Source organism: Vicugna pacos, chromosome 16, assembly GCF_048564905.1.
Source record: "Vicugna pacos chromosome 16, VicPac4, whole genome shotgun sequence".
NCBI classification, from domain to species: domain Eukaryota; kingdom Metazoa; phylum Chordata; class Mammalia; order Artiodactyla; family Camelidae; genus Vicugna; species Vicugna pacos.
Genome location: NC_133002.1, coordinates 16,868,072 through 16,895,683, shown reverse-complemented (window position 1 = coordinate 16,895,683; position 27,612 = coordinate 16,868,072). Strand labels below are relative to the sequence as shown.

At 50.7% G+C, this 27,612-nt stretch overlaps 2 protein-coding genes and 1 long non-coding RNA gene across 4 annotated transcripts in view; 1 reads left to right on the top strand and 2 right to left on the bottom strand.

The window, feature by feature from the left end:
• Positions 1–985, bottom strand: part of ULK2 (unc-51 like autophagy activating kinase 2) — a 64,120-nt gene extending 63,135 nt beyond the window's left edge. For both annotated transcript variants that reach the window (XM_072938481.1, XM_072938482.1), the window contains exon 1: positions 435–985. In XM_072938481.1, the coding sequence (XP_072794582.1) occupies positions 435–524 (90 nt within the window). In that variant the 5' untranslated portion in view covers positions 525–985. The remainder of the gene's footprint in view (positions 1–434) is intronic.
• A 7,518-nt stretch (positions 986–8,503) lies between these two features.
• On the top strand, positions 8,504–12,531 carry LOC140686293 (uncharacterized). The gene is made up of 3 exons (XR_012060009.1): positions 8,504–8,616; positions 10,206–10,440; positions 12,200–12,531. It is a non-coding gene; the product is annotated as an uncharacterized lncRNA (long non-coding RNA).
• A 5,536-nt stretch (positions 12,532–18,067) lies between these two features.
• The window catches only part of AKAP10 (A-kinase anchoring protein 10), a 45,420-nt gene continuing 35,875 nt past the window's right edge, over positions 18,068–27,612 (bottom strand). Inside the window, exons 13-15 of the mRNA XM_031685916.2 lie at positions 23,108–23,160; positions 22,401–22,496; positions 18,068–19,876 (exon numbers count right to left, since the gene is read on the bottom strand). Of these exons, the coding sequence (XP_031541776.1) occupies positions 19,871–19,876; positions 22,401–22,496; positions 23,108–23,160 (155 nt within the window). The 3' untranslated portion in view covers positions 18,068–19,870. The remainder of the gene's footprint in view (positions 19,877–22,400; positions 22,497–23,107; positions 23,161–27,612) is intronic.

Here is a 27,612-nt window from a genome sequence, read left to right as displayed (position 1 = left end):
GAACTCTCCAACCCCTTTATGATTATTTCCACTCCCGAGGTGCCTTTCCAAATTCTTTAGATTCTGAAGCCTCGTGTGACCCTGTTTGCGAAACAGCAAAAATCTTAAAAATAAAAAAAAAAAAGCTGAACCTGCTTTCCGGTTGATTTGGGCTCCGCGTCCCCGGCCGCCCGCCGGCCCAGCCCCGGGGGAGGACGGGCGGTGGGGCCGTCGGGGGACCCGCGCTGGGAAACGCGACGCCCCGAGTCGGAGGACGCCCAGGACTCGCGGGAAGCCGGCCGGTTTTCCGCCGGGTCTGCAATTACCGACCCCCGGGGGTGGGGTGAGGGGTCCGCCCCGGGTGGGGGAGGGGCCTCCGGAGGGAGGTGCCGCCCCGGCCGCCGCCTCAGATCCGCCGCGGCCCCGCCCGGCCCGGCCCGGCCGGCGGGGCTCACCTGGCGGTGCCGCCCCCGGAAGACCACGGCGAAGGCGCCGTGTCCCACGAGGTCCCGCTTGCTGTACTCGAAGTCGCCCACCACCTCCATGGCCGCGCCCCGGGACTTGGCGGCGGCGCGGGCGGATCAGCACCGCGGGCCCCCCGGCCCCAAGCGCGCCCGCCGGCCGCCGGACTGGGGCAGCCGCGGCCCCGGGCCCCGGCGGGCGCTCATGCCGAGAGGCCGGGCGGAAACGGGGGAGGCTGCCGCGCGGGGCCGGGGTCAGCGAGGCCTGGCCCGACCCCGGCCGCTCCTCATGCCGGCCCACCGCCGGCCGCGGGCTCCTGGCGAAGCCGCCTCGGCGCCGCCGTCACTGGGCGCCCCCGGGGCCGCGCGCGCGCCCGGGAGAGGTGCAGGCCCCGGTGCTGCTCATCCCTGCCCGTCGGCGCCTCAGCCTCTCCGCCCGGGGCGTTGATGCCGCGGCGGCCGCCGCCCTTCACCGGCCCGGCCCAGTCACCGCGCGCCTCTCTGCCCCGCAGGAGTCCCACGCGCGCGCGCGCCGGCCGCTCCACGCCGACTGCCGGCCCTCCGCGACGTCAGCGCTTCTTGTAGGACGCAGCGCGCCTCGTGGCCGGCGCTCCCTCCGCCGGGAAAATGAGTGCCCGGCCGACGGCGGAGGCAGGGAGCGAGCGCGCGAGCCTGGCGTCGCGGGCGGGACCCGCTGGGAGGCGGGCTTCGCGGAAGCGGGTTTTGGAGTCCCGGGAGGGAGGGACCCGGGCATCCCTGTGCAGAGTGGACCCTGGGGATGCGGTGAGGGCGAAGGAACATCTCCCAGAGCCCGGCCTTTCTTGCGCCCTTCAAAGCAGAGTTCATGCTGCCAAACTGCCAGTCTTCCGCGACCCTTCTGCGTTCACCGCTCAGGGTCCCTCAAGAGATGGTGTGCGGCAGGGATCCTGCGCCTTCGGGGTCGCTTGGCTTCTGGGAGAAGCCGATGACAGCTCAGGACCGTCCTCCCCGAAAAATACTTACACACGCAGACTTCGTTTTGCAGGCTTTCAGGGCTCTCGAGAACCCGTGCTCCCAGCCGCCGGTGTGACCTCACACATACCTTGCACGGCTTAAGGAAGCTTTCTTTTCCACCTAATTATTAAAGTTTAAGCTACAAGAAACTTATTTGCTACTTTCCCTCAAGGAAATTGTCTTAGGAAACCATTCTATAAACCGAATGCTTGAAAATGTCATAGAAAACTCAGGCCTCGTCCTTTCCCGTGCCGTGGCCTATTCCTTCAGTCTGATCTCTGAAGACCGGACAGGGACCCTAATAACCTCCAACTTTAGGCAGTCGGCCCCGGAAATCTCTGGAAAGGAATTCCGCCTTCCTCAAACCCTTAAAATGCGGAGTCCTGGGCTTATCCCACCTCTGTGCACCTGCATAATTCTCTCTCTGCTTCAACATCTGACCCAGGTGACTGTTAGACCCTGGGCAAATCTGCAGACTTCAAAATTAAGAGCAAATGAAGCAAGTTTGCACATACACACAAAAAATCATTTGGAGGTGATTCCTTACCCCTTTGAAAGATTCTTTATATTGTATCTTTAACTATGACTATTTAAATAGGATATAGGATTTAATGTGCCAACATTCACTGAAAAGCAGTTCTTTGGGAGATGTATCTTATGGGCCATAGGAACCTGAACCAGCCACTCCATCTCCCTGCCTAGGATTCCTCATCTGTAAAATGAAGATGTAACATCAACGACCTCATTGGCTTGTTAAAAGAGGCTTAACGAGTGAGATGTAGAAAGAGCTTAGACCAGTGCCTGGCTTGTACAAAGCACTGATTGTGGGGTAGGTTAAATGAGGTCGAAGCTGGCCTTAGGCAACACTTACCCAACGCCAGACCAGTGCTGGGATCTTTCCCCTTTCCTCCTCTGTCCTCTCCCCATGTGGTGCTTGGGTGAACAGAATCAGAGCTTTTCGGTTCCAGGGTTGGACCGCTTACACCCCATTAAGGGCGGTTTATCTAATCTGGAGAATTCACTGACTAAAACTTTCTCTGCAGAAGCAATGGATATAAAATTTCTGGAAAGCAGGGAAGCCACAGGAGGGCTGACACGTTGGAACTAAGTCTTACAGCCTTTCCCACCCGGTGTCTGGCAACAGCTAACACCCCAGGGAGGGGAGGAGGAGCTGTCCAGAGGCACGAAAGTTGCTGGTTTCAGGGTTGTCAGCTGAGGTGACTCGTGGGGCCTCAGTCCCCTCTGGGACCTTCCTGCTGGTCACCTCACCATCCAGATGAGGACAGGTGTATCCTCTGTCAGCCGAGTTCATGCATAAGACATAATTCATAACCCAGAGCTGTTCACAAGGTCGCATCCACTAGGAATTGACGCTAATTGAAGCTAGTAATTAATATACAATTTTGAGCTGTTTATATTTAATATCATTAAAATGACATCCCCACAGGACATTATGGAGGCATTTTTAAGAAGCCACCAGACACCCTTAATTCAGACTTGTATCCTGTCCTTTGTATGCAGGCTGAGCACGGGCCCATGAACACTCCGCTGCTTTGAAAAATAAAGTTTGCAGCTTGCACACAGAAGGATTTCTTTTCTTTGTCTTGTTTTTTGGCGGGGAGGGTGCAGAGGGTTGGGGGAGCAGGTTTATTTATCTGTTTTGATGGAGGTGCAGGGGATTGAACCCAGGACACACAGTACCCCTGGGCTAAATGCCCTCCCCAGCCCCAGAGGATTTCTGACCTCAGAGCTCAGTACTGAAGAGAAGTGGTTGGGATGGGAATGTTTAGAATGTTTAAATAGGAATGTTTAGATTGGTAAGCAAATAACCCAGGCCAAAGGCGATAAAGCAAAAAAGTAAAAGAGGAATGGAGACCACGATTCAGGTGTGGCTCTCAGGTTCCCTGACACAAGAAGCACACAGCCAGAAGGACCAGGGGCTGGAAGAGAAATTTGTCTTTCTTCATTCTCAGTGCTCTTTCAACAGGGAGGGAGGAGAGAAGGGCTCACAGCCACCGGCCTCAAACCCTGGTTCTTAAGGAAGGGGTTCTGATCGGCCCCTCTTAGGCGAGATGCTCTGAACGAGCATCTCAAGCCAGGGACTGGGCCTCCCTGATACTGGTCTGTTGTTACCAAACGCACATGCAAGCGGTATCCTGGGTTTGGTAAACTGACTACAATGTTTAGCGCCTCTCTGCTAGTGTCAATCTCTGCTTCTGTGACAATCCTGATTTGAGGATTTTCAGCTGTACCTTCTCTTGACTCTGTCTCTGAAGGTTTGAAATCAGTTGATAGAACAGTAGACAGGCATGTAATCGCAGTTTCCACTGTTTGTTCAAATGTCCTATCAAATGTCTTCTTCCCTTTTTTTTTTTTCCCCAATGAAGCTGGTTAACTCAGTTTGTTTCACTTCTGCTGTGGCGGTTTGACACCGCAGTGGTGACCTGCAGGATTGGTCACTGAGGGCAGTTGGTGGTGTCGTACAAGCCTGCAGGAGCCAGAGGGAAGGACAGGGTTCCCCGGAATCCGGGGCTGCATGTGTCGTCTTGAATTATATTTTTCTCAGACACATGTCCAGGAGTGGGATTGCTGGATCATATGGTAAGTCTATTTTTAGTTTTTTAAGGAACCTCCGTATTATCCTCCACAGTGGTTGCACCAATTTACGTTCCCGCCAACCATGTAGGAGGGCTCCCTTTGCTCCACACCGTCCTCTAGCATTTATCATTTGTGGACTTTTTAATGATGGCCATTCTGACCTGCGTGAGGCGATGTCTCATTGTAGTTTTGATCTGCATTTCTCTGACAGGTAGTGATGCTGAGCACCTTTCCATGTGCCTGTTGGCCATCTGCATTGTCTTCTTTGGAGAGATGTCTTTTTAGGTCTTCTGCCCAGTTTTTGGCTGGGCTGCTTGTTCTTTTGGATATTAAAGTGCATGAGTGGCTTATTTTTGCTACGGCTACCACTGTTGGATCCAAGCCGTGTTCAAAACTTGAATCATTAAAAGTTAAAACTGCTAAGCATGTAGCTCATGGGACTGGCCATCATGTTCTGTTCCTGCTAATGGTTGAAATAAAGAATATTTGCAAACATTACATGGATACACTTCAGGGTACATCACGAGTCAGTTGTCCAAATAAAGCATCTGAAATAGCAAAACTCCTAAAAAATACGTTTGATTGATGTGACGATAAAGGAAATGAACAATTTTTTATTTCAAACAATTTCATTCAAAAACTTGAACAGAATCTACTGCGTTTACAAGGAACAGGGCTTCTTCAACCACAATGGATTCACTAGAACTTCAGAAAAGAATAGGATCAATATCAGCACGTCACCGCAGCCTAGCTTTTTGCTTCCCTTGCAAATTACATATCTATGAAATGCAAACACAGCTGTCCCCGCTGGGTTCTCCAGAAACTCGCTGACTGGAGCTGGGGTGCAAGATGATCGTTAGGGATTGACCAGTGACAGGAGGGGGTGGGACCAAGACTGGCCCAGGGAGGACTGTGATGCCTGGAACCAAGCCTGGGACACCCCAGCAGAAAGCTCTGGAGCAAAACAGAGTTGAGCTCACTCTGTCACCTGCTGGGGCTGCCCAGGAGCATGTGAGCCTGGGTGGGCTCATGCCCTGGAGGAGCAGGGGGCTGGAGGCTGACTGTACTTCCCCCACGGGGCTGCGCATCCTTCCTCCCAGGGGAGTCTGGGTAGCACGTCTCCTCTGCGACTACAACTTACAAGTCAGGCTGGAAAATTTCTATCATGAGCAACAAGTCTACCGTTTCTCATAAAATATCCTTGCTTTGTTTCGTTTTTTGTTTTTAAAGAAAAATACAATTTCTTTTGGAAATATTCAAAGTACCGCTGTCTGTCCACTCCTACCAGGCTGCTGGGGTGGGTCCAGAAACACTCCCTCGCCCAGCTCCCCGAATGCTGATTCCTGGGCTGTTCGCAGGTTGAGCCACAGATAAACAATAAGATATTATTTATTAAGGTCTTAAGCCTCATCCCTGAACTTGGGTGGGATGAAGAGTTTGGATAAAGAGCTCGGAGGAGACAGAAAACAAAGCCTAGGTCCCCCCGTCTGACCATTGGGCCGAGGTCTCAGACTTCTGGAGGGAACCCAGGGCTGGAGGCTGAGCTGCAGGAAGGCAGTGTTTCTGGGAGGTTCCAAGTTCTGGGCAGGGTCAGAGCGGCTTGGTGTGCTTGTATCTGTGGGAGTGCAGCAGGGAGGTGGGGCCAGGGAGGTGGGGGAGAGGGGAGGAGCTGGGGGAGGGGAGGAGGAGGGTGGCGAGCAGGAGGGGTACCTCACAGTTGCTTTCCTTCACAGCTTCACATCTTCACACTCGTCGCCCTTCTGTCGGCATGTTCACCTCACCAGTCCCAGCCCAGCAGGCATCTGGGTCTCTGAGGCTGAGTACGGGTTCTCTGTGGGCCCTCCCACCTGCCCACTGCCAACCAGCCACCCCCACACCCCTCACCCCTCCCTCATCGCATGGACTGCACCCAGGAGGGCTGTGCTGGGAAGCCGGGCCTCATGACTCAGGTGGCAACAAGGCCCAAGGGATGAGGTGAGCGAGGTCCCAAACACCCCAAGACCGAGGACTCCGAGGCCCTTCTTCTCCTCGAGGGAGCTGGAGAATGGAGGGGAATGGAGGAAGGGTGTGGATGGGGTACCCAGCCCAGACGCCCACAGCCTTAAAAAAACTCCTACAAACAAGTGTCAACCAGCAAACAAAGGCCCAGACCATTTCCAGCCGCATCATTTCTTTCTCCGGACTGTGGGCCGGCCATCCTCCACCGTCTCCTCTTCCTCAACAACCCCGGACCACTCGGCCTCCTCCGGGCTGGGCAGGCCCCCAAGGCATTCTCCACTGCGCCCTGCAAGGTGCACCAGGCCTCCAGCGCCCCACCGTCACCAGGCCCCAGAGTGCCTGAGAATCTTCCTCCAACTGGCCACGGACCCCACATACAAGTGGAAGAGTCTCTGTAACCACAGGGGATGAATTTTAGGCCCTATCCACGGATGCTCCAGTCATTACCTAAAATGGGCAGTTCAGTCCACGTTCTGCATCTGCAGGTTCCCGTCCAACCGAACGTGCATTCGCGGATATGGAGGGCCAACTGTACTGTACTTAAAATGCAAAACTGAAGACTTGCAAGATCTTTTGGTGGGCTTTGCGGGTTATGTGGAGCTAGTAGAACAGTATCTAAAATCACACATCGGGGCGGAGGGCATAGCTCAAGTGGTAGAGCGCATGCTTAGCATGTACAAGGTCATGGGTTCAATCCCCAGTCTTAATCTGAAAAAATAAATGAACCTAATTACCTCCTCCCCACAAACAAATAAAAATTAAAAAATAATATCATTAACAAAATATTAAAAAAAGATACCATAAATTAAAGGGAACTGTATTCAATATCTTGTAATAACCTATAATGAAAAAAGAATATAAAAAGGAAGAGAGATATATATAATGGAACCACTATGCAGTACGCCAGAAACTGACACATCATTGTGAATCAACTATACATCAATTAAAAATTAAAAAGTGAAATCATACCTTAAATTTGGTGGTCACTGCTCAAGAAAAACAGTTTCAATCAGAAATACGTATGGCAAAATTTTATTGGCTTCTGTATAGATGGTGCCAGTGTAACGCTGGGGAGAAAGTGTAGCATTTCAGCCAAACAGCCAAATCCAGAAACTTTCAGATGTTTTCATCAGAGGCTTAGTCACTGTGGGCCGTCATCCTTGGATGATGCAAGAGATCTGAATCAATTAACTGAAATCAATTAACTCATTTAAGACTTTCCTTGATAAATTTTACATTTACTACCACATGTCAAATAAACAGTAGGGAGAATGAAATAAAGCATTTGAAAGCTAGGATTGAAATAACGGAACTTGGAAGAAGTCTTCGACCTTGATAAGCAGCCTGTTAGCCCAGAATGACAAAGCAGTTAGGAATTTCTATCAGTCCTGCCCTACAGAATTTAATAAAAGCTGTAAAAATGGGAGTGGCTAGATAAATGCTAAGTAAATGAAAAATTTTAAGAGTTTGGATTGAATAAATGATATTATATATTATCTATTATGTGTTATAATAGAAAAGTCAACACTTCACTTTTTAAAGATATTGTTGAAGCTGGTAGATCAATTCAGTGGTCCTCAAAAGTGGTCTCCTGAAAGGTTTCTGAAATGCTTTCAGAGGTCCGGGTGAGGTCAAAACCATTGCCATAAAAACACAAAGATATGAACTGCCTTTTTTATTGTATCACTTGCTGGCTTTGATGGTGCAAAAGCCAGTTTTCTAAACTTGTTTTTGAAAATACAGTTATTTTTCTTAATAATATGTTATTTTTATTAACTATAATGGGCTTACTGTTATCTTTAAATAAAATCAGAATAAACATATTTTGAATTTCTTAGTTTTAATTTTTAATACAGTAAATCTATTAGGGGTCTCTTGAGACAAAATTTGAGAACTGTCGGATTAATTAAGCAAATGATGAAAGTGACCGAACACAGAAAACTAAGTAAACGAAACTATGAAAAATGAGTAGACGAAAGAGAACTGAAGAGGTATGGTATGCCTCCAGAAATAAAACAAAGAACCAATTCTGAGAGACTTTTAGATTATTTAATTATATGATAATGGATTTATTATTTAACGACAAAAGTGAACATTATAGTAAACTTCTAAACCTTTCCATTTATTAAATTCTGAAATTCATCTAAGTGACGTTTTAGCCTCATGGACTGAAGAGGAGCTAAAATTATGCTAACTAATTAAACAAGATGTACCAATGAATTATTTTATATACACTTAATAATAAAGATGTTGAATATATTCAACTGAGATTATTATAAGGATGAAGAAAGGATTCAGAGCCATGGACAACCTAGATAATATTAAGAGACATTCAGTATTTATTAAGAATACTGAAGTTATTCTGAATTTAAGAATACTGAAACACTTTATGACTTTAAATTTCGTAGAGAAGCCTTAAAAAAGAATTTGCTATTGTTCCTTATTGTTACATCATGCTTCCAACGGAGCCCTCATTAGTGACAGCCACATCGGAGAAATGATTGTGCAACAATTTCAACATATTAACAAATTATTCAGGAATTAAAGTAATTTAATAAGTAATGTATGCTGCATCTTATATACATTGGTAAGAAGCTTTATGGTTTATGCTGTTTAGTTTACTCAGAGAATCAAAAGAATGATTAAAATTATTTGTGTATTAATATACAATATTATTTGTATTAAATATTGTTAAATATTTTTAACATCACTCTGAATACAAGAAAGAGCTGGCCCCTGACCTCAGAAGCCCCTCAAGGATGAAAATTGTTTCAGTAATTGATTGCTGTCTTGCTGGTGTCACTGGTAGAGGACCAGCCACTTAGTTAATACCTGGACTGAAGAGAGGTGTGGGAGCCGTGGGGGGACCTGCAGGAGGCTGAGACAGGAGAGACAGCACAAAGGAGGATGGAGGTGGGGACAGCGAAGCAGCTCATGAAAGGCGGTGGGCGGTATTAGGAAACCTTCCCTGATCTTGTTTACAGTATTATATCTACTTATAATAAAAGCTGTAGCAAATTATTGCAGAAAAAATTGAAAATCAAGGGATAACCAGTCTTGGCGTACTCGTAGTCTCTTGCTCAATTTATTTCCAATTATAGAAAACAAGAGGAATATTGGTAGTGTGTCTGTTCTAAAGTTTATTTGTGTATTCACTGATGTAGATTTTCAAAGAGTAGAAATGGTATTATCCTATACGTGTGGATCGTATGATACACGCTTTCCTGCAATTAATTGGGGCAAATCTAGTTAACCTTTTTTTGTGGGCGGTAATTATGCTTATTTATTTTTACTTTTCATGGAGGTACTGGGGATTGAGCCCAGAACCGCATGCACGTGCTCCACCACTGCGTTAACCAGATATATTCATTCTCTGTCGTTGGACATTCACTGTTTCCTGATGTGTGTGTGTGTATTAGCCACTGTGAACTCTGCTATATCACATTAATTCTTTACCTATAGGTGAATTTTTTTAAATGGTGTTTTTTGGGGGGCAGTAATTAGGTTTATTTATATTTGGAGGAGGTCCTGGGAATTGAACCCAGGACCTTGTGCGTGCTAAGCACACGCTCTACCACCAGAACTACCTCCTCCTCCCTACCGGCGCCTTTATTTCTTGGAATAGATCCCAGGAGTGGGACTGCTTGCTCTAAGAGTATAAGGGTTTTTAAACATAACGAATTTTCCCAGGTTGCTTTCCTAATATGCTGCCGCCATTCCCACTTCGACCTCCCGTTTTCCCAGTCTACTGGCAATAAAATGATGTTTCATTTTCTTTAATAGGCTTTTCCCTGGAAGCTAAGGAGCCGACACAGGTTTTCATATGTTTGTAGGCCATTTGCACCTGCTCTTTTGTGATTTTCCATTTTAATATTTGGAATGTGTCGGAGATCTTTATGGAACTACATAGCACACGCACTTTGTCATTTGTTTTGAAAATAGTGTTTTCCCAAACCCGTAGTTTACCCTTTGGCTTAGTTTATGGCATCCCCCAGGACACATTCGTAATTTTCAGACATGTGTTTCTGTTTTATCCCTCCCTAGCGTCCAGATTTCCTGTGTTAGCTGGGAAATTCTTTTTTTGTTTCACATTTAATTTTTAATCTATCTGAAATTTAGCTTTTCCCGAGGTACAAAAATAAAACTCTTTTAAAAATTGCTCTTTCATTCTTCCAGGATAATGGATTAAATGAGGCACCTCTGTTTCGTGATGTCTCCATCGTTCCTCCAGCCCCATCGGCTGCGTTGGCACTGGGGCTGCCATGGTGGAGGTGGAGGTAACAGACGAGTTACTGGAGGAGGTGCTGCACGGACGGAGGGTTGGCTCTGGGAGTCAAAGTTCTAAATCAGCACTATGGCTCACACCAAAGTTTATGCATGATGTTGTAGAGGGAAAAAAATATGACTCCAGGTCAGTAAGTCCTTAACGTCAAGCATCTCTTAAGAAAGCCAATCAGAAAGGGGCTGGTAACCTGGGAAGAGTAAAAAAGGGCCGTGATCCACACAGACAGTGAGGGGGGAGCACTCCAGGTGGAGGAGTCCCAGGTGCACACGCTCTGAGGCGGGAGCTTGCCTGGAACTCAGTGAGGCAGGGGCTGAGTGGACCTGGGGGCTGTGGTTGGAGATGAAGGGTCCCTCAGGTCCTTATAAGGACGTGGACTTCGCCCCGGGGTCAGATGAGAGGCGTTTGTAAGGTTTTTAACAGAAGAACATCATTTCAGCAAAACTGAGCAGAACGTTGCTCTCACCACCGGAAGAAATAATGATTATGTGATGTAACCGAGGTGTCAGCTCATGCAATCATACTACAATATAAATACTTCAAGTCAATATGTTGTGCCTGTTAAACTTACACAATGCTCTACATCAATGCTATCTCAACTACAGAACTGGGCAGAAAGCAGATTTCCCACATTCCCCTGGCCCCCCCCCCCCCGCATGCAGCTTCCCCACCAGCAACATCCCCAGCAGATGGGAACGTTTGTCACGACTGATGAGCCTCCATGGACACGTCGTCACCACCCGGAGTCCCCAGTGTACACGCGGATTCCCTCCTGGTGGTGTACGTTCCGTGGGTTTGGACAAACGTTCCAGTTGAGGGACATTTCCTTCTCTTCCGACTTTGCTGTGGGGCTTTCTCTTTAATGAGAGTATATTCAACGTCCAACATTACGTAAGTTACAGGGGTACGATGCAGCTATTCGCAACTTTCAAAGGTTCTGTTCCACTTTCAGTTACTGTGAAACACAGGCTGTCGTCCCTGTGTGAAGAGGGTAGCCCTGTGGCTTATGCTGCTGAGAGGTTTCAACAGGAATGAGCGTTGGATTTTGTCAAATGCTCTTTCTGGTTTGCTTTTCGACAGTTGAACTTTTCCTCCTAAATCAATAAATCGGGCCTCTGATGAATATTTGCGTCCCATCCTGTGGGAACTCAATGGATGTAATGGTCCCTGGATCGATCACCTGGACTCCTGGGGGCTCCTGAAATCAGGTTCCTGTGGATTCCCAGTGGGGGACAGCTGGCCCCCAGTGCCCCTCCTGCCAACACCAGTCGTGCGGGGCTGCTGACCTCGCCCCGGATCTCAGGCTTTCCCTCTGCTGTGCTGAGCTCTGCTTTTCTGCTCCAGACCATGTGCACGGGCTTGGTTCCCGTCACCCGTGGGTTCTGCTTCTCTGTTCCTTTGGCTCCATGAGCCTTCTCCCTAAGAGGCTGGGCAGCCGGGCTGGGTCCCCAAGGGGCAGGTGGCTGGGGGCCCTGTGGTCGGGACAGAAGGCTCACTTCCTCTTGCGTTAGGTGAAGTCATCAGATCAGCAATTCTCACCGCAGTGGGGAGAGGAGGAAATCTCCATTTCCCATCGCTGGCAATTACCCCACCACTAGAAGTGAGCCCTCGTGACTAGAGTGGAGTCTCCAGAGGAACCCAGGGCGGCACACACAGCGCTAGGTCTGCACTAGGAGGGCAGCCGTGGACGGAAGATGGTCAGAGTGGGTCTTCTTTGTCATAAACCAAAGAAAACAAACACCCCACCCCTTCTTGGCAACGCATCATCAAAACCTTCTTTTTTTTTTCTGTAGGGGCTGTGTCGGGCCTGTTTTGACACATGCCCTTCTATGAACCAGTAATTGTTTTTGCTTTTTTATATTTGGCTTAACTTTTTTTTTTTTAACAGCGGTATTGGAAATTGAACCCAAGACTTCGTCGTGCATGCGAAGCACGCGCTCGACCACGGAGCTGCACCCACCCTCGATGAGGCCGAACTGGACACTGTGCGAGGACCTGCTTGGGGGACTCAGGTGGACTGGACATCAGGGAAGATTTCTGGAGGAAGGGGAGGGGCGAGCCTTCAAGATGAGAACTTCCTATGGCGGAGTGTGGGGAGGATGCCTGCAAAGCCCACTGAGGAAGAATGTGGAGAGGTGGAGTTAAAAGCACAGGGGTCCGAGGTCTTGGAGGCTAAGTCAGCCAAGGCGTTAAATGCTAAATAAAAGAATTTGGACTTTATTCAGCAGACCACAGGGAGTCCATTCAAGATATAAGTGATCCTACATTTAAGGCAAATCCCGATTTTCCTAAAGAAAAATATTTAAAAAAATCAAGGTATCTGGGGAGGGTACAGCTCAGTGGTAGAGTGCATGCTTAGCACGCATGAGGTCCTAGGTTCGACCCCCAGTCCCTCTGTTTAAAAAAAGAAAAACTAAAAAAGTTAGGGTTTCAATATGAGTATTTAAATTTTTAGGAAAGTTAACAAAACAGTCAGATGTCTAGTTATAATATCTAATTTATTAATTTACTTACACATGCGTATTTAAAATAACATTGTCTACAAGAATACGTTAGTACAAAATATTGCTTTCCCCCCCATTCTCACATTTCAGTTAACAACCTTATTCACACTCTACAAGCCTCTGGGACATCAGTGTCTTCATTGTACCTAGAGCCACGGGTTCTCAAGGCGTTTCCCCCTCACGTGCGTCTAAGGTGTTCGGCGTGCGGCCCTAGGCGCTGGGCTGACAGCGGCCCTGGGAAGCTTGACCCAAGTCACCCCGCAAGGACGGTCCTCCCCCTGCCCCGCAGTGCCATCTATGTGCAGGTCTGTGAGCCTTCCAACAAGACGCCTCACTTGCTGCTTTTGAAATCGCTCTTTGAAAGCTGGCTTGAGAAACCCACCTCTCGGAACAGCAAGGGAACCCCCCGGAGTAATTCCTAAGTTCCCCCCCAACCTGTTCCAGCCGGAGGGCTCTATAACCCTGCAAAGCCTGCACCGCATGCGGCTGCTGTAAACGGCAGCGGAGGGGGTACCAGAGGCAGAGCGGTTGCTGGAGATGATGAAGCCTGGTGACGGGTGTCTGGAGAGTGAAACAGTTCTTGGGGACAGAGAAGCCAAAGAGCTCAGGCCGGGTGGTCACCACGGATAGGGCAGCTTCCCGGGGCAGCAATGAGAGGGCTGGGAGAGCTCTGAAGAAAGGGAGCCAGTGTCATGGAGCCGGGCAGGACCTACGGGGGCTTCCCTGGGACAGACCCACTCCTGCGTCCCCTGCCTCTTGTTTCTAGAAAAGGACTCTAGCCTCCAAGGCCTTCCCCAAGTTACTAAAAGCAAATTTAATCAGAGAAGTAGCAAAGGAAAACAGTCCAACAAGACAAAATAATCATAGTTTAGAGACCATTGGTTCCTCATCAAGGGCTGTAGATAATGTCCTGAGCCGCATCCTTGAGCTGCTTTGCAGATACCGAAACGGCCACCAGATGGAAGAAGTTAACTGCAAGCCGACCACCAGCAAGTAGACCCCGGAACACTTGGAACCAACAGGCTGATGGCTGAGATTCCTGGAACACTGCCCTGTTATCTCACCATCAGCCAGAGAATTGTGCAGGAGCTGATCACACACCCCTTGACCCTCTCCCTCACCCCTAAAGTTGCCTTTAAAACCCCTTCCCTGAAAGCCCTGGGGGAGTTCGGGTCTTCTGAGCCTGAGCTGCCCATTCTCCTTGCCTGGCACCCTGCAAACAATGCTGCACTTTCCTTCATCACTACCCGGGGTCAGTGGGATGGCTTTGCTGTGACGCAGGTGAGAGGACAGTCCCCCGGTTGTGGAAGCAGCACTGGCCAGGGGTGGGCAGTCACAGACAAGGCCAATGTGAAGTCCTGGCCCAGCTGGGGGAGGGGACGGCGTGGCCAGCTTGTGTTGGGACTGTGAAGAAATGGTATCTTGGGGAAAAGACACACCCAGTGGACATGTTCTGGGGAAAGTCTGGGACGCTCAGGGGTCTGCAAACTGCCCAGAGAGCCCCCAACAGGTAACACTCACCCCAGGAATGCATCCTGATTTGGTTCTGAGACTGCAAGGGGGCGGGCAGCGTGCCCGGGGACTTCGTATCCCAGCACTGAGGACAGGCACCCCTGGAAGTGTGGGCTGAAGGGAGAAATGGTGGGGAGGGAGGATATGAAGGAAGGACAGGAGAACGAAGTGCCAGTGCCCCAGGGGAGGGACCTGGAAAAGTGCGGCGAGGGAGGCAGGCAGGATGGCCTGGCCAGGGCCTCAGAGGGCCGCAGTGAGGACCTGGGGGACAAACTGGAAGGAAATGGGCCAGGCTGGGTTTGTGCCAAAGGTTCCACTGGGACCTCAGGTGTGACCCCCACAGCCCAGCCTCAGCCCTGGAGGAACATGTCAGGTGCACTGTCCCCAGCTAAGGCACTGGGGGCCGGGGAGCTAAGACCGGGAAGCCGGGACTGGTCTGACCTTACCCCAGGGGGAGACGCCCACCTTGATGGCCCCAGACCCACCTAGCTACTGACACAGACGGTGGACTGGTGTCTGGGGACTCTTGGCCTTGACAAACATCCAAATACTGATACAGGATTTCTGTACTTGAAGGTCTCAAATTGCACTGCCTTGTAGCACAGACACTTCCAATAAAAGGGAGTGAAGACATTCCTTTCCCAGTTACGGGGAAGGTTTTAAGGCCGAGCAGTAGCAGCAACAGCAGCAGCAGCAGGGCTGGGAACTGGCTACCATGCAAATTCTCAGGTCAGGCCCCACCCCAGATCTCCCAACTGAGTGACTCGGTGGGGGAGGGGTGGTCTTAACCCGTTCTCCGGGGACCCGGATGCACGTGAAGGTTTAAGGTAATGGATGGAATGCTTTTAATTTCACAGGCACAGCCCCCTACCTTTTTGTTAGACCCTGAACATCTGCTCTCCTAGCCTGTAGTGAGGCCTAAGCTGCAGCAGAACGAGAGGCGGGCCCACAGGACGTGCGGAGCAGCCGAGCAGCGTGGGAGATTCCCGGCATGAGGGAGCCGGAGAACTCCTTCACCTCCGAACCGCCAGCCTCCTCGTCCATGGGGGAGGCTCGCCCTCACAAGACCGCACGCCCAGCACATACAAGTGCTGAACGTGATTCCTGTTAAAGACGAGGGAGGGGCTGTCACCACATGGCATCAGCTCAACACAGTATTTGTCAGGACTTTTCTATCACACGCACAGAATTAACCCTTCCCTGGTCTCATTTCCAGCTCCCAGGGTGCCCCAGGGCTGAGATGGCCTGGGCAGCCTCAGGCGCCCAACCCCGCTGTCAGCAGGTGCTCCACACCTGAGTGTGTCCCCCATCAGGAAGGAATGGGGCCGTGCCGCAACCAGTCCTGGGGGGCGGGGGAGCTGGGCTCAGGGGAGCGTGGCACGAGAGGTCACAGCAGCCTGGAGACTTTTGGCAGGACCTTGGGAGGAAGGGGTGTTAAGTCAGGTTCAAAAGGCCATCCTGAATCTGAAACAGCAGCGCCCACTTTGGAGGAACTTCCAGCTTCTGTCCCCTCAGTACAAAGCAAGCTCTGGGGCCAGGAGTGTCCCACCCCTTCCTGTGTCCCTGCACCATTGACATGCCGTAGGCATGTTGGGGGCACATGGCTCACCCAGCAGTCCTGTCACTAGAAGGAACAAGGGCTCTTTGCTGGGAGGAACTGCTGGGTCTGGTGAGCATGGGGGCTGGAGGGCCAGCCCGAGCCTCTCCCAGGGTGCAGGGACCATGGGGTCCTGACGGGATGGAAGCTGAGGCCTGTTTGAGATCACTTGGGGCTGAGCCTGAAGACACAGTCAAAGAGGGGCTCGGGCATCCGAGGAAGTGCCACCGTCACAATCCTCATCGGCTCCTGGGCGAACTCCAGCTCCCCTCAGCTGAACCAAAGCCCGTCTTGGGGCCCCCGCCTGGGCTCCCAGTGTTCCTCTGGGGTGACTGAGACGTGGCCCTGGAGATGCTCAGCCGTGTCCAGGCGGCGCACTAGTGCTCTGAGCAGGGTCGGGACTCCAGGGGCCAGGGCTGGAGCAGAAGGTCCGAAGGGGGCCGAGGAGGGCACACCTGTCACAAGACCCCACGTGACAGGCAGCGGATGGGATGTGAGCACCCTCCAGGCGATGGCTCGCAGGGTCCCGGCAATGCCCCTGCAGGTCACCCCCACCCACCCCTGCCCAAGCTGAGGCCCCTCAGGGCCCACGGGGCTCGTCTGCAGGGGGCCCCGCACGGTCGCTGTTCCTGAGGGTCTCCTAACTTGTAACCTGACGTCCTGCTGGAATCCACTGCCACTGACGGCTCAGCCAGAGGCCAGGCCCCTGGCCCAGGACAGAGGCGGTCAGCACTTACAAACCCCGTGACCACCACGACCCCCTCGTCTGGAGCTTTCACTGGCTCCTCACTAGTAGAAACTCCTGGGTTCTAGGTGCTAAGTGGGAATGGTGTTCACCCTTCAAAGGGCTGCTGGGAAGAGGACAAAGGCCTGGTCCAGGAGGCGACGCCCCACAACAGGCCAAAGCCCTGCCCTTCTCCTGGCCTGAGGGACTCCTCCCTGTAAAAGGGAGGGTGTCTTTTAGCGCCGAGAGCATACACAAAATGACCAAGGAAGGCTTACTGAAGACAAGTTCTCCAGAATTCTGCAGTGCTTTGCAAACATGCTGCGCAGGCACACCCTTAGTGATCAGAGCGGTCTGGTCGAGTTTTAGTCAAGGTCCTTTGGTTACACATAATAAAAACGCACTTCAGACTGACTTTTAAAAAGGCAAAATGCACTCTGAGGACACCTGAAGGGTGACTGGCGTCCAGGGCAAGGATTCAGGACTGGACCCAGGGACCTGCGCGTCCTCCCCAGCGGCGGCTTCCACGCCCACTGGCTCTCCCGTCTCTGGTCTCCAGCTCCACAGACGCCCGCCTGTCCTCCGTAGGGGCCTGGGCGAGCTGCAGCCCCAGGAGGGGACTGGTGTTTCTCCTTCCCCTTGCACAATTCTTAGGATAAAGAATTCTCTTGGGCCTGTTTGGATCAGTTCAACCCTGTCCAGCTGCTGTGGGTGGCGGGGAGGGAGGGGAAGGTCCTCCTGTACACACGCGGCCCCACAGCAGTGCCAGCAGAGCGCCCAGCGCTTCAGAGGGGCCTAGCCAGCAGCACTTAAACACACAGGACCGAGGTCTGCTGTGTCCTGTTCGGAGTGATGCTCCCCTCCGAGTTCTGACCGAAGTGGCCGAAGCTCCAAGACTAGCCCAGAGCCCGGGCGCAGGCGGGGCTGCGGAAGGCGCTCTCCGGTTGGCTGCTCTCCGCTGGACCTGCTGAGACTGGTTTTCAACTTTCATCAAATCTCACAGGAGGGCTGAAGACATACCCAGTCACAAAAGGTACCCCTTTCCACTAAAACCTTCTCTTTTTAAACAATTTGCATTGATGTCAACACCACAGTAAAGACGGGGCTTCACGTGTTTTCTGGAACCTATGAAAACCCTGCCCGAGACTCCTCCTTTGTGCGCACCTGCACAGAGCCTGCAGCACCGCCAGATGCAGCCAGCCCCGCAACGCCAGTGAGAGCGAGGGCTGAGCCAGAGCGCACGTCCGGTAGGCCTCACTGCTTCAGGCCACGTTTTGCTTTGTGTCCTACAGCAGGTGGGGCAGAAGAAAGTCACCGAGTCTCATACGTGCTGTTCTTCTCTTTATAAGAACCTTAGAACCACTGACATCTCTAGCTCAGAAGCACACAACGTACACAGAGAAATGACCAGATAGCATCTTAACTGAAAGCACTAGTTTATGCAGCCTCGAGTTGTACAGAAATTTACTCCCAAACATGCAGAGGCAGTAAGAGTCGCCCAAAATCAGTTTATTCCGTGACCTTTATATTGCTTTTCTGTTATTTAGAGATTGATGCAAACTGAAATGGATGGAAGTACTTGTTAAAAGAACAGACTTGAGTCAATCACAGACTATGCATCTAATAACACCTCAGGTCTAATGCCATTCACTCCAAACACAAGGCTAAGTCCAGGAGCCGCTCACATTCTGGGTTTTGGTAAAGCAAATGGAAGTATCTGGAGGGATCAACACATTTCAATAGAAGAACCATAAATGCCCTGAAAGCAGAAAGTTGACACAATTTTAAATATAATTCATATATATATTTTAAAATCAAACACAATTAAATAGAAGGTGGTTTAGGTACATGAATACTTCGCTTTAGAAGAATAACAGGTGGTACATGGTACCAAACACTTAGACACAGCCTTTTCGCTTCTTCTGTTGATGAAACAGTGTGCCTCTATACAATCAAATATTGCAGTGGAATAAATTCTCTATTCATTCAAGACTTTCTCAAGGACAGAGATGATTAATAATTATATATTTATATGTATATATATATTTTTTGCAAAGTCTGAGCAAAAGCAGTAACACCCTAAGAGAACGTTCCTTCCCCTCTGACAGTCACGGGCGGTGGGGCAGCATTGGCACCGCCGGCCAGTGGAGTGTGCTCGCCATCGGGGCGGCCCTGCTGGTGGCAGCAGGTCGAGACCCAGAAGCCGGCCAGGTGGGAGTGCAGTGAGGGGGTCTCTCACTGCCCAACAGACAGACAGAGAAAAGGCCACGAACTACACACGTCACGGCACACAGCAAAGAAAGGGGAGGCAGTCAAAGTCAAGTGCCTCTCCTCCCTCAACCCTTGCCCACCCATCTTCTTTGAAAAGATTGTACCATCTGGGAATAAACGTTCTGTTCAAGGTACCAAAGGGGAAGAGTGGAGTGATCCTTGCCGGATGGTCCCTCCCCGTGCACTGGGGAAAGGGGAGGAGCTTGGAGGACAGGACCCCAGGGGAGCAAGCCCTAGAGCTCAGAGCTCAGGACGCTCAGCCCTTTGGCGGCAGGGGGGCTGGTTTTAAGCACACTGCATCTCAGGAGCTATTACGACATGAAAACCATACACCGCCGCCAAAGAGAAGGCCAGTGTCACCAAGACTTGCCCCGTGACCCGTCAGCCCCCTCCCACACTGCCGCCTCCGTGCAGGGAGACGCAGGACAAGCCTTCGCCCCGCGCGACCGGAAGGAAGGCAGGCTGCTGGCCGGCGCCCGGCACCGCGGGCCCCCGGAGGGGCCAGCTCCCCCGCCTGCTTGGGCCAAGCACCTCTGCTACCTGCTTCACGCTGCTGTTAGGGATGGGTTACCAGACGTGCACCGGGTCTCAGCTCTGCGCTCCTCTGCCTCGCACAGCACATGGTCCCTGTTGGTTCCAGACTGGAACTCTTCCATAAATGGGTTATTGCCATTGGAAAACTAGTAATTTTCTAGTAATGTAAACAATACCACTTTGTCTGCTTCTGACTTTCACTGTGTGAACACTGTGTGCAGCAGGTGTGTCTACGTGCCGCTCTGCTTGAGGTGGAGGTCTGGGACTGTCTGCCATTCTTTCTCGGGAACAACAGTGATTTTTATCAGTGAAAAGAAATACAGTGCTCTGTTTTCATCGGCTGTGTTGAAGAAACCAACAAAGGGAAAAAGTTCTCTTATCCTCCAAAAGCTGATTTCCTTTATCTCAGGTCTTGAGTCATAGCTGAAAAAAGAAAGAAAAAGGTAAGGGCCATTTCTATAACCAGCGACACATCACCACAGATTAAGGAAGAAGGGAACCAACACTTAGTGAATGCCACCTGTATACTGTGCTCATGATAGCCAGGACCTGACGACAGTCACGGGAGGTAAAGCCCTATAGCTCTCGTCATTCACACGGCAGTGAACAGACGCCTAGAGGTCAAGCACACTGCCACCCTACCCCCACTGTCACACAAGGACTGGCACCCAGACCAGCTTTTATCTTTCTGTTTTGGTAATAAATATCAGAACCAAACACCTACTTTCTGACACAAAATTCTGCTCCTAGGAGTTAGATCTCATGTATCCGTAAGTAAGAGCAGAGCTGCACACACACATTCATTCATTAAAGTACTGTTTGTAACAGGGAGCAACTTGAAACAGCCTAAGTGACCACCTACAAATGACAACAGAGCCACAGCGTGGGACGTGCCAAAGCCTCCAGAAGGAAAGAAGGGAGCTCTGATCATCGTGCCTCCTGGGGCCAAGCGTCCCTCCACTGCACTGGGAGGGAGGCACACATCACAGAAGACGCGGCCTCTGCTGTCTGTGACGGGGCGTCCGCACACGGGATAACTCAGCAGTGCTGCGAGGGCCCGGCGCAAGCCGCCCAGGCCCACTCCACAGGCAAACGCGGGGCAGGGGCTCCCAGCAGAGAGGCACCAGAGCGGGCTGAGGAGGGGCTGGGCGTTCCTTTGTGGACGCAGGACTTCTCACACTTCTGCAGTCACAGAATGAGAATTACAAAATGAGATTTTCTTGTTCAGTTTCCCTGATCAACTGATAAGGAAATGAAGGGCTGCAGAGAAGCAACTTGCGAAAGGTCACACGCACTGACTAGAAGTGGCCTGAACTAGGTCTGCTGGTCCAGGGCCCCTACATTCCAACACACTGCTGATCCCCGCAGACAGGCAGGACGGACACCCCGGCCAGACAGAGAGAAAGCCCAGCAAGGGCAAGAGCGTAGCCCAGCAGAACATGTCTGTATGTCCCAGAAAGGAAAAGCACGTGGTGACAAAACCTGAACGCACGACTCAGATGGAAAGCCTTCCTCTGAAGCATCTGCTTTCCACGGTTTCTAACGAACACGGCCACACCGTCAAACATTTACCACCAACATGATGCGGCATCACAAAAATAACTACCTTGCATTGCTTTATACACCTTTATCTTGCTCTTTGCTATTTTAGGTTTGACTGAGCCAGTGAGGATAAATATAGACAAAAATTAGCACCCTTACAGAGAAAAGAGGATGGAATCTGCCAAAGCGAACTGAGCTTTGGTACGAATCAGCTCAGTGAATAATTCAAAATTAAACCAAGCTCTGGTAGAGACAGTTCTCAGAGTAAAAAGCTGGCTAGGAAGTTGGCCGGGGGAGGTGGGGGGAGTAGGTGTATAGCTCAGTGGTAGAGCACATGCCTAGCATGCACGAAGTCCTGGGTTCTATCCCCAGCACCTCAATCAAAAAATTAAAATTAAAAATAAAATAAAATAAAATAAAATAAGTAAACCTAATTACCGCCCCCTCTACGAAAAAAAAGAAAAAAAGTTGGCAGGGAAGGGGTGATGCTGGACCCAAACCTAAATTCACACCTCTAGACCACGGAGGGTACACGGGATGCCATCTCAGCACAGGTACCTCGGCTTCCTAGCTTTCACCAATCAGACAACAGGGGAGGTGCCTGGTGTCTCCACAGGGTGTGAGCAGATGTTCTCCCAGCTCATTCCTTTAAGGGGGGTTGGCCTGTGTTCTGGCGTGCAGTTGTTATGTGCAGAGCTGTCTGATCCTTTCAGAAGTTGCTTTTAAGCTTGGCTGTGGCGCCTCACTCCAGGGCTAGTCCACGTCTCGTAGTAAGGCAGAGTATTCCCAAGGACACCGCCTTGTGCGCCACAAGGTCTGCCCTCACTGGGCAGCGGGCGCACAAACCGCTCCGAGCCCCCCCCCCCCCCAGCACGAGAGCCATTCAGCCTGCTAACCCCTCTAATTCTCTGCCTAGCAACGGGCATCTCCCCCAACATGTATACAGATCAGCACGTGGCCAAGGACTTAAAAGGACCTCTCTCAGTGCCTCCGGAGCTCCCTCTCTATGCGGGTCCTTCCTTTCTGTGCCTGTTCTGTGACTTCTAGCCACCTTGGGCTCTCCAAACGCTGATTTCTGACTCCTCGGTTCAGCAAGACTCCGACCTTGCTAGGCTTCCCCCTCCCTGCACTTTGGAAACCGCTCCTGGGAAGTGAACTGGCGATCACGACCGTGCCACCCGTCTCTCAGGGACGACAGCTCTCTGCTGCCTGTTGCCTGCTGTCTGGAAACTGCTGTTCCATTTAGTCTGAGAGTTCTCCAGCTGTTTATAACTAGAAGGCAATTCCTATGACGGTCACTCCTTCAAAGGCAGGAGCTCCGTTATGTACGTTCACATTTCTGTATCTCCGGAACCCAATTCCCCGCAGCGTCCCCGACGCCGGGCCAGCGCGCCGCCGCCCTTACCCCTGCGGACTCCGCTTGCGGCTGGCCGCGCTGCGCCTGCTGCATCACGTCGCCGACGATCATCTTAGCGATCTTCCAGGCTAGCTCCTCCTGGGCCTGGAAGAAGGCGTTCAGACTGTTGATAATGCGTATTCACGAGCAGAACCAACACACACTGTTGGTCTGCACATGCACATCATCTCTGCCTAGTGGGAAACACACGCGATCCGTGTGTGAAAGGACCCGGGCTGCCCCCAGGTGCGACACACTGACATGCTCTTCAGCACCTCCCAGACTCAGCCACGGGCCACCCAACTTCCTGACCACTTTCATGTCAGACGTCAAAACAAAACATGTCTCTTTTTCCACTCTCGTCTTTCAATGTACTTAACTACTCAAGAAAGCAAACCTCCACCTCTGAAAGTAAAACTGACAGCGAGGAAGGAACCACCCGAGCTTCTGTTTCTGCACTGACTACCAGTGGCTGCTGGTCAACGGAAACCTGGCCACATGGGTATTTCTCGGGGGCCAGAGTCTCTGGACTGAAGGTACTGCCACTGCCTCTACCAGGCAACTGTGGGATGCTAGGAGGCCCACGCCTTCCAGATACATCGCAGGCAGGGAAGCAGCGATGTGCCCGAGGGAACCAGAGACAGAGAACACCTGAAGTCTTACTTAGGCAAGATGCCCTTACAAACAGGAATCTCTGCAGCAAAAGCAGAATTTACCTCATCAGTATTTCCTTGCACCCACTTCTTCATAGCTTGTGAGAACATGGATCCTAGAAAACAAAGCCAAAGCTGAATGTAGATCTCATGCGTAGTTTTACATTTAAAAAAATGCCCTTATTTAAAAACTATTTTCCAGACATGGATTTTTTTTTGGGGGGGATAACCTCACCCCCAAATTAAGTAAAAACTGATTATATTGTCTCCATAACAGGATACTTAACTTGCAAAGATTAAGGTTTGAAAATTGTGAAAAGCTATTTTAGAGTTCTAGATTTTTCTTCTACTCGCTTCACCCGAGGAAACAAACTATCGAGTGTTAGATTTGCAGCAAACATTCAAAGAGTAAAACAAAACCATGAGGAGGATGTGGTCTTGGGGTAAGAATCTAGCAGCACACCAGGAGGTATCAATCCACCACCAGGGACCCAAATCTTTCCGCTCAGCTCCAAAACAGAAGGGCGTCCAGGGCGGAGTACGCTGCTCAGCGCTGGGCCTCTGGTCCGCGTGAGTTCGCTGGGTAAGACCAGTGTCTTCAAGAGCCAGCCACACTCTGCCCTGGCCACAACACACCTCCGCTTCCTGGGAGACACACAACCTATCTACACCTGCACTCTAGATGCAGAGGGATCACCGAGGACGTGGGTTAGCCTCTACTTCCAGGAGTTAAATACACAGCGTCTCCTTTCATTCATACAAACAGGCTTGCATCCTGACGCTGCCTTAAACCAAGTGGTTGGCAGATCGTTTCCCGGGCAAGGCCCTGACTAGTTCAAGGACTGGGACCCAGCTCTCCAGTTCTATGGTTCCATGCAACTACAGCATTCATGGGAAACAAAAGCCTGGATCCTTCCCCCTGCATAATTGTTATGATTAGCTAAAAGTCTGAACGCTGGTCCGTTAAGTTTAATGCCAGGTAGAGCCACCAGGGCCGCAACACTTCGTGATGTGCCAGACGTCCCTGGCGGCTGTGGGACCCCCAGCCTCGCTGCACTGACGGTCTCCCACTCACAAACCGCCCCAACGTGCTCCAAGGCACCTACTCTCTTCCTTGCAGCCTCCAGCTCAGACATTAGCTTAATCCTCTATTAAAAATTAACATTGTAATTTTTCATCTAGAGAACTCGTGTTAAAACTCATCTACCTTCCTCATTACTCTCCATATGAAATCTGTCACCAAACTCCACCCTGGATGCAGTCTCCTGAATTCCCCCTGGGAAGTCTTATAAACCTGATCTTCTCTCTAATTCCTGCTACCATTACCTACCCTCCATTCTTCTTTTTCTTCTCTCTGCATTACTAGCAAATTCTACTACGTGGCCAGGCTAATTCCGGCCTCTCCCCAACTCCCATTCATTCCTAGACGACGGGCAGAAAAATGCACCTCACCGCTCTCTGCTTACAAACTCTGGTGCCTGAATGACGGTGACGCAGGCTTCTTCCTGTGACAGGCAGGGGCTTTCCCAGCGCAAGCAGGGCTTCACCTCCCGCCACTGCACCCCGGCACAGGGGCTGAGCTGCAGGGACTACCCGCCCACCACGCCCTTCACAATTCCTTCTTGCTACACTTTGTCCCAGACAACTCGAAGGTAACTTTTAAAATTACCTTGCTTGCCCTGAGAGCAAAGTTCTCACATTTGCAAAAGAGAGATATACTGCCTCAAAATTCAGCCCTTTCTTCTGTGCTCTACTGTTGGAGTTTTAAAATCCAAAATGAAACCACAGGTTGGTAAACGACAAAGATTCTTTGCAGCTGCCCCCAGCAAGGAGAGGGAGGGACAGGAAGCAGAGCTGAACTGCAAACAACCCTGTCAACATGGTACTCGGACGCAAAGCCCCAGGGTTGCTATCACTCTGCTCGGTGACCCCCAACAAGTTGCAGCTCCCCTGATCCTCAATGTCCTCACTTGTAGAAGGAGGGGCACCCACAGATGCATCATCTAAGATTTGAATGAGCTTGAAAACGCTCAGAAACCTCCGGCATTTGGGTCTGAGAAGAGGGGAGCGGAGCTCTGAGTACTTTCACAAGAATGAAACAATTTGGATGAGAAAACTTAGTGTCTGTGTCACCAAGAACAATTTTCTTCTTAAATAAAATAAATAAAACCCGTAATCTTACCACGCAGATAACATCCACTGAAATTCTTCACGGTTAATTAATTCAGTGAGTACCTACCACGTGCCAGGCGTAGTTTTAGAATCAGGGAATGCGATGCCAAATAAGATAGACAAAATCTCTGCTGTCAGAGGGGTGATACTCTAGTAATGGAAGAGAAATGAGACTATGAACAAGCATGCAAATAAATGGACAAGATGACTTCAGACCAGGAACAAGAAGACGAAGAAGTGACGTGTTGGTGGGGTGGACGGCCCCAGACCACGTGGGCTGGGAGGTCTCCTCGGGAAGAGGGCGTCTGTGAGGGGAGGGGCCGCAGACGCCCTCAAGGAGGGGGCCTCCGAAGAATGGAGGAGCGTCCAGCTGGAGCTCACTCTGCAAAGGGAAGCACTGTTCGTCGTTCGAGGTGAAGGTGCAGAGGCAGCCAGGGGCCACTCAAGGTCACAGTGAAGGGGCAAGAGGATGCCGTGGGGGGGTGGCTAAGCAGCAAGTGGAGTGAGGAAACTCAGAAAGGAGAGGAATAGGGTACAGTGGAAAGTAAAGGCTCCCTCTTCTCATCTCCAAAGCAATCTAGGCTACATCTTCTTGCGTCCTTTCAGGAGACGGAGATGTAAGTACCTCTCTCTACACATCTATTCTCCTTTTAAAAACACTATGTAGCATCACCCATGACGTAGGCTAACCAAAACGTGTAACTTGAACCATCAGGCCTCAGGTATACCTTCCGCTTTGGAAGAGACATGAGGGAGGAAGCAGTGAGGAAAGGAACACAACCCAGAGCACCCAAAGGCTCAGGTGTCCCCCAGGGCAGCAGCACGACAGGCCTGCCCAGGCAGCGCCGCGGAACAGGGGCCACGCCCTCTCAGCTGCCTCCCTGGGACCCAGCGCAGTGTCCCGCACACAGGGGTCACTCCAGTGCCTGCTGAGCGAGTGAACTGAGTCTGTAAGCTCCTACGCGACGCCACTCACTCACTGAAAAACACCCGACTCACAGACACCTGACAACTAACGGAAGCGCCGGGACAGACAGACGTATCTACTCAGACTGCAGGAACTACCAGTCGTTACCTGCTGTGGTGCATCTCGGTTACAGCAGTAACACCAGTAACCGGAGGCACGGGCTTGCTGGCAGAGACACGATCCTGTTGCCTCCACTTTCAGAGAACCAAACCCCACCATTCCTCCGCTACCGGACCCACGGTCACCGTCCTCGCCCCTTACACGGACCGCGGCGAGAAAGTCGTTTCCCTGCCCCCCGCGCCCCGACAGTCTACGCTCCGAACGGCCGTGGGGTCGCCCTTCTGACAACATCGCTCACATCGTGTGGCTTTCCCGCTCCAGCCTCCCGTGCATCCCCACATCTTCTGCCCGATAAAGACACGCTGGACTGTAAGTCTCTTGACAGCAGGATCTGTGCCCTCTAACCTGCCAGTGTGAGTGCACAGAGGCCTGAAAAAATCATTTACTGAAAGAACTGTGTAGACGTCCTTGCACCTTTATGCTTTTCCCAGCTGTGTACCTCAGACTTCTCTGGCAAAACAGGAATAAAACCAATTATTGGGATGAACTAATGAAGACAAGTAGGTTAACGGGCCCTTTTTTGGTTTATGGTTTAAACTACTTCAACGACTGCTGCACTTTCTGCTCACTCCGTTAATTTCTATCTGACCCCAAAGCAGATTATCCACCAACATAAATCGGTGCGACTCATCCCCCGACGACATGTGTTCAAAACTAAGATAAACACGCTAGGAATGTGGTGCTATTCCATTCAACACCAAGATGAGCAAGAGCTCTTAACTTTAGACACATTTGTCAAAATGGAGCATTTTCTTCTTACGTAAGTTAGTATTTTTTTTTTACTCGAGGCAGCACTGTCAGTTCAACCACACTGGAAAATTTCTAGATATTCTCTGACTGGATCTACACTGGTTCCCAAAATATTCCTGCATAACCAGTTGTTTGGAAGCTGAAGTCAGTCACAAAGAACATACCTGTCAAAAGGATTTCTGTGTTTAACTTTTGGAATTAGTCACACTCTCTTTTGCTGATTAAACAAAGGAACTGAATGTCAACCTATTAGTATTTTCCATATTATTATTTCATCATAATTTTCAGCAATTTAGGAGAAATCTAATACAATAAAGGGTCTCAAGATAAACCTCAAGTCCAACCTGGACTGGATGTACTGCCTTTAAATAGAAAGGTGACAAGTGCCTTTCCACACAGACGTGCCTCTGTGACAGGAAAGCAGGTTCAGTACCTTCTGGTCAGAGCGACTGTACAGCCCTGATACCCACGCATGACTGCAGACGCAGGGTCAGAGACGGCAGTCACTTTGTAAAAGAAACAGTCTGTATCCCAATGGTCCTTCACTTACAGTCAGTGA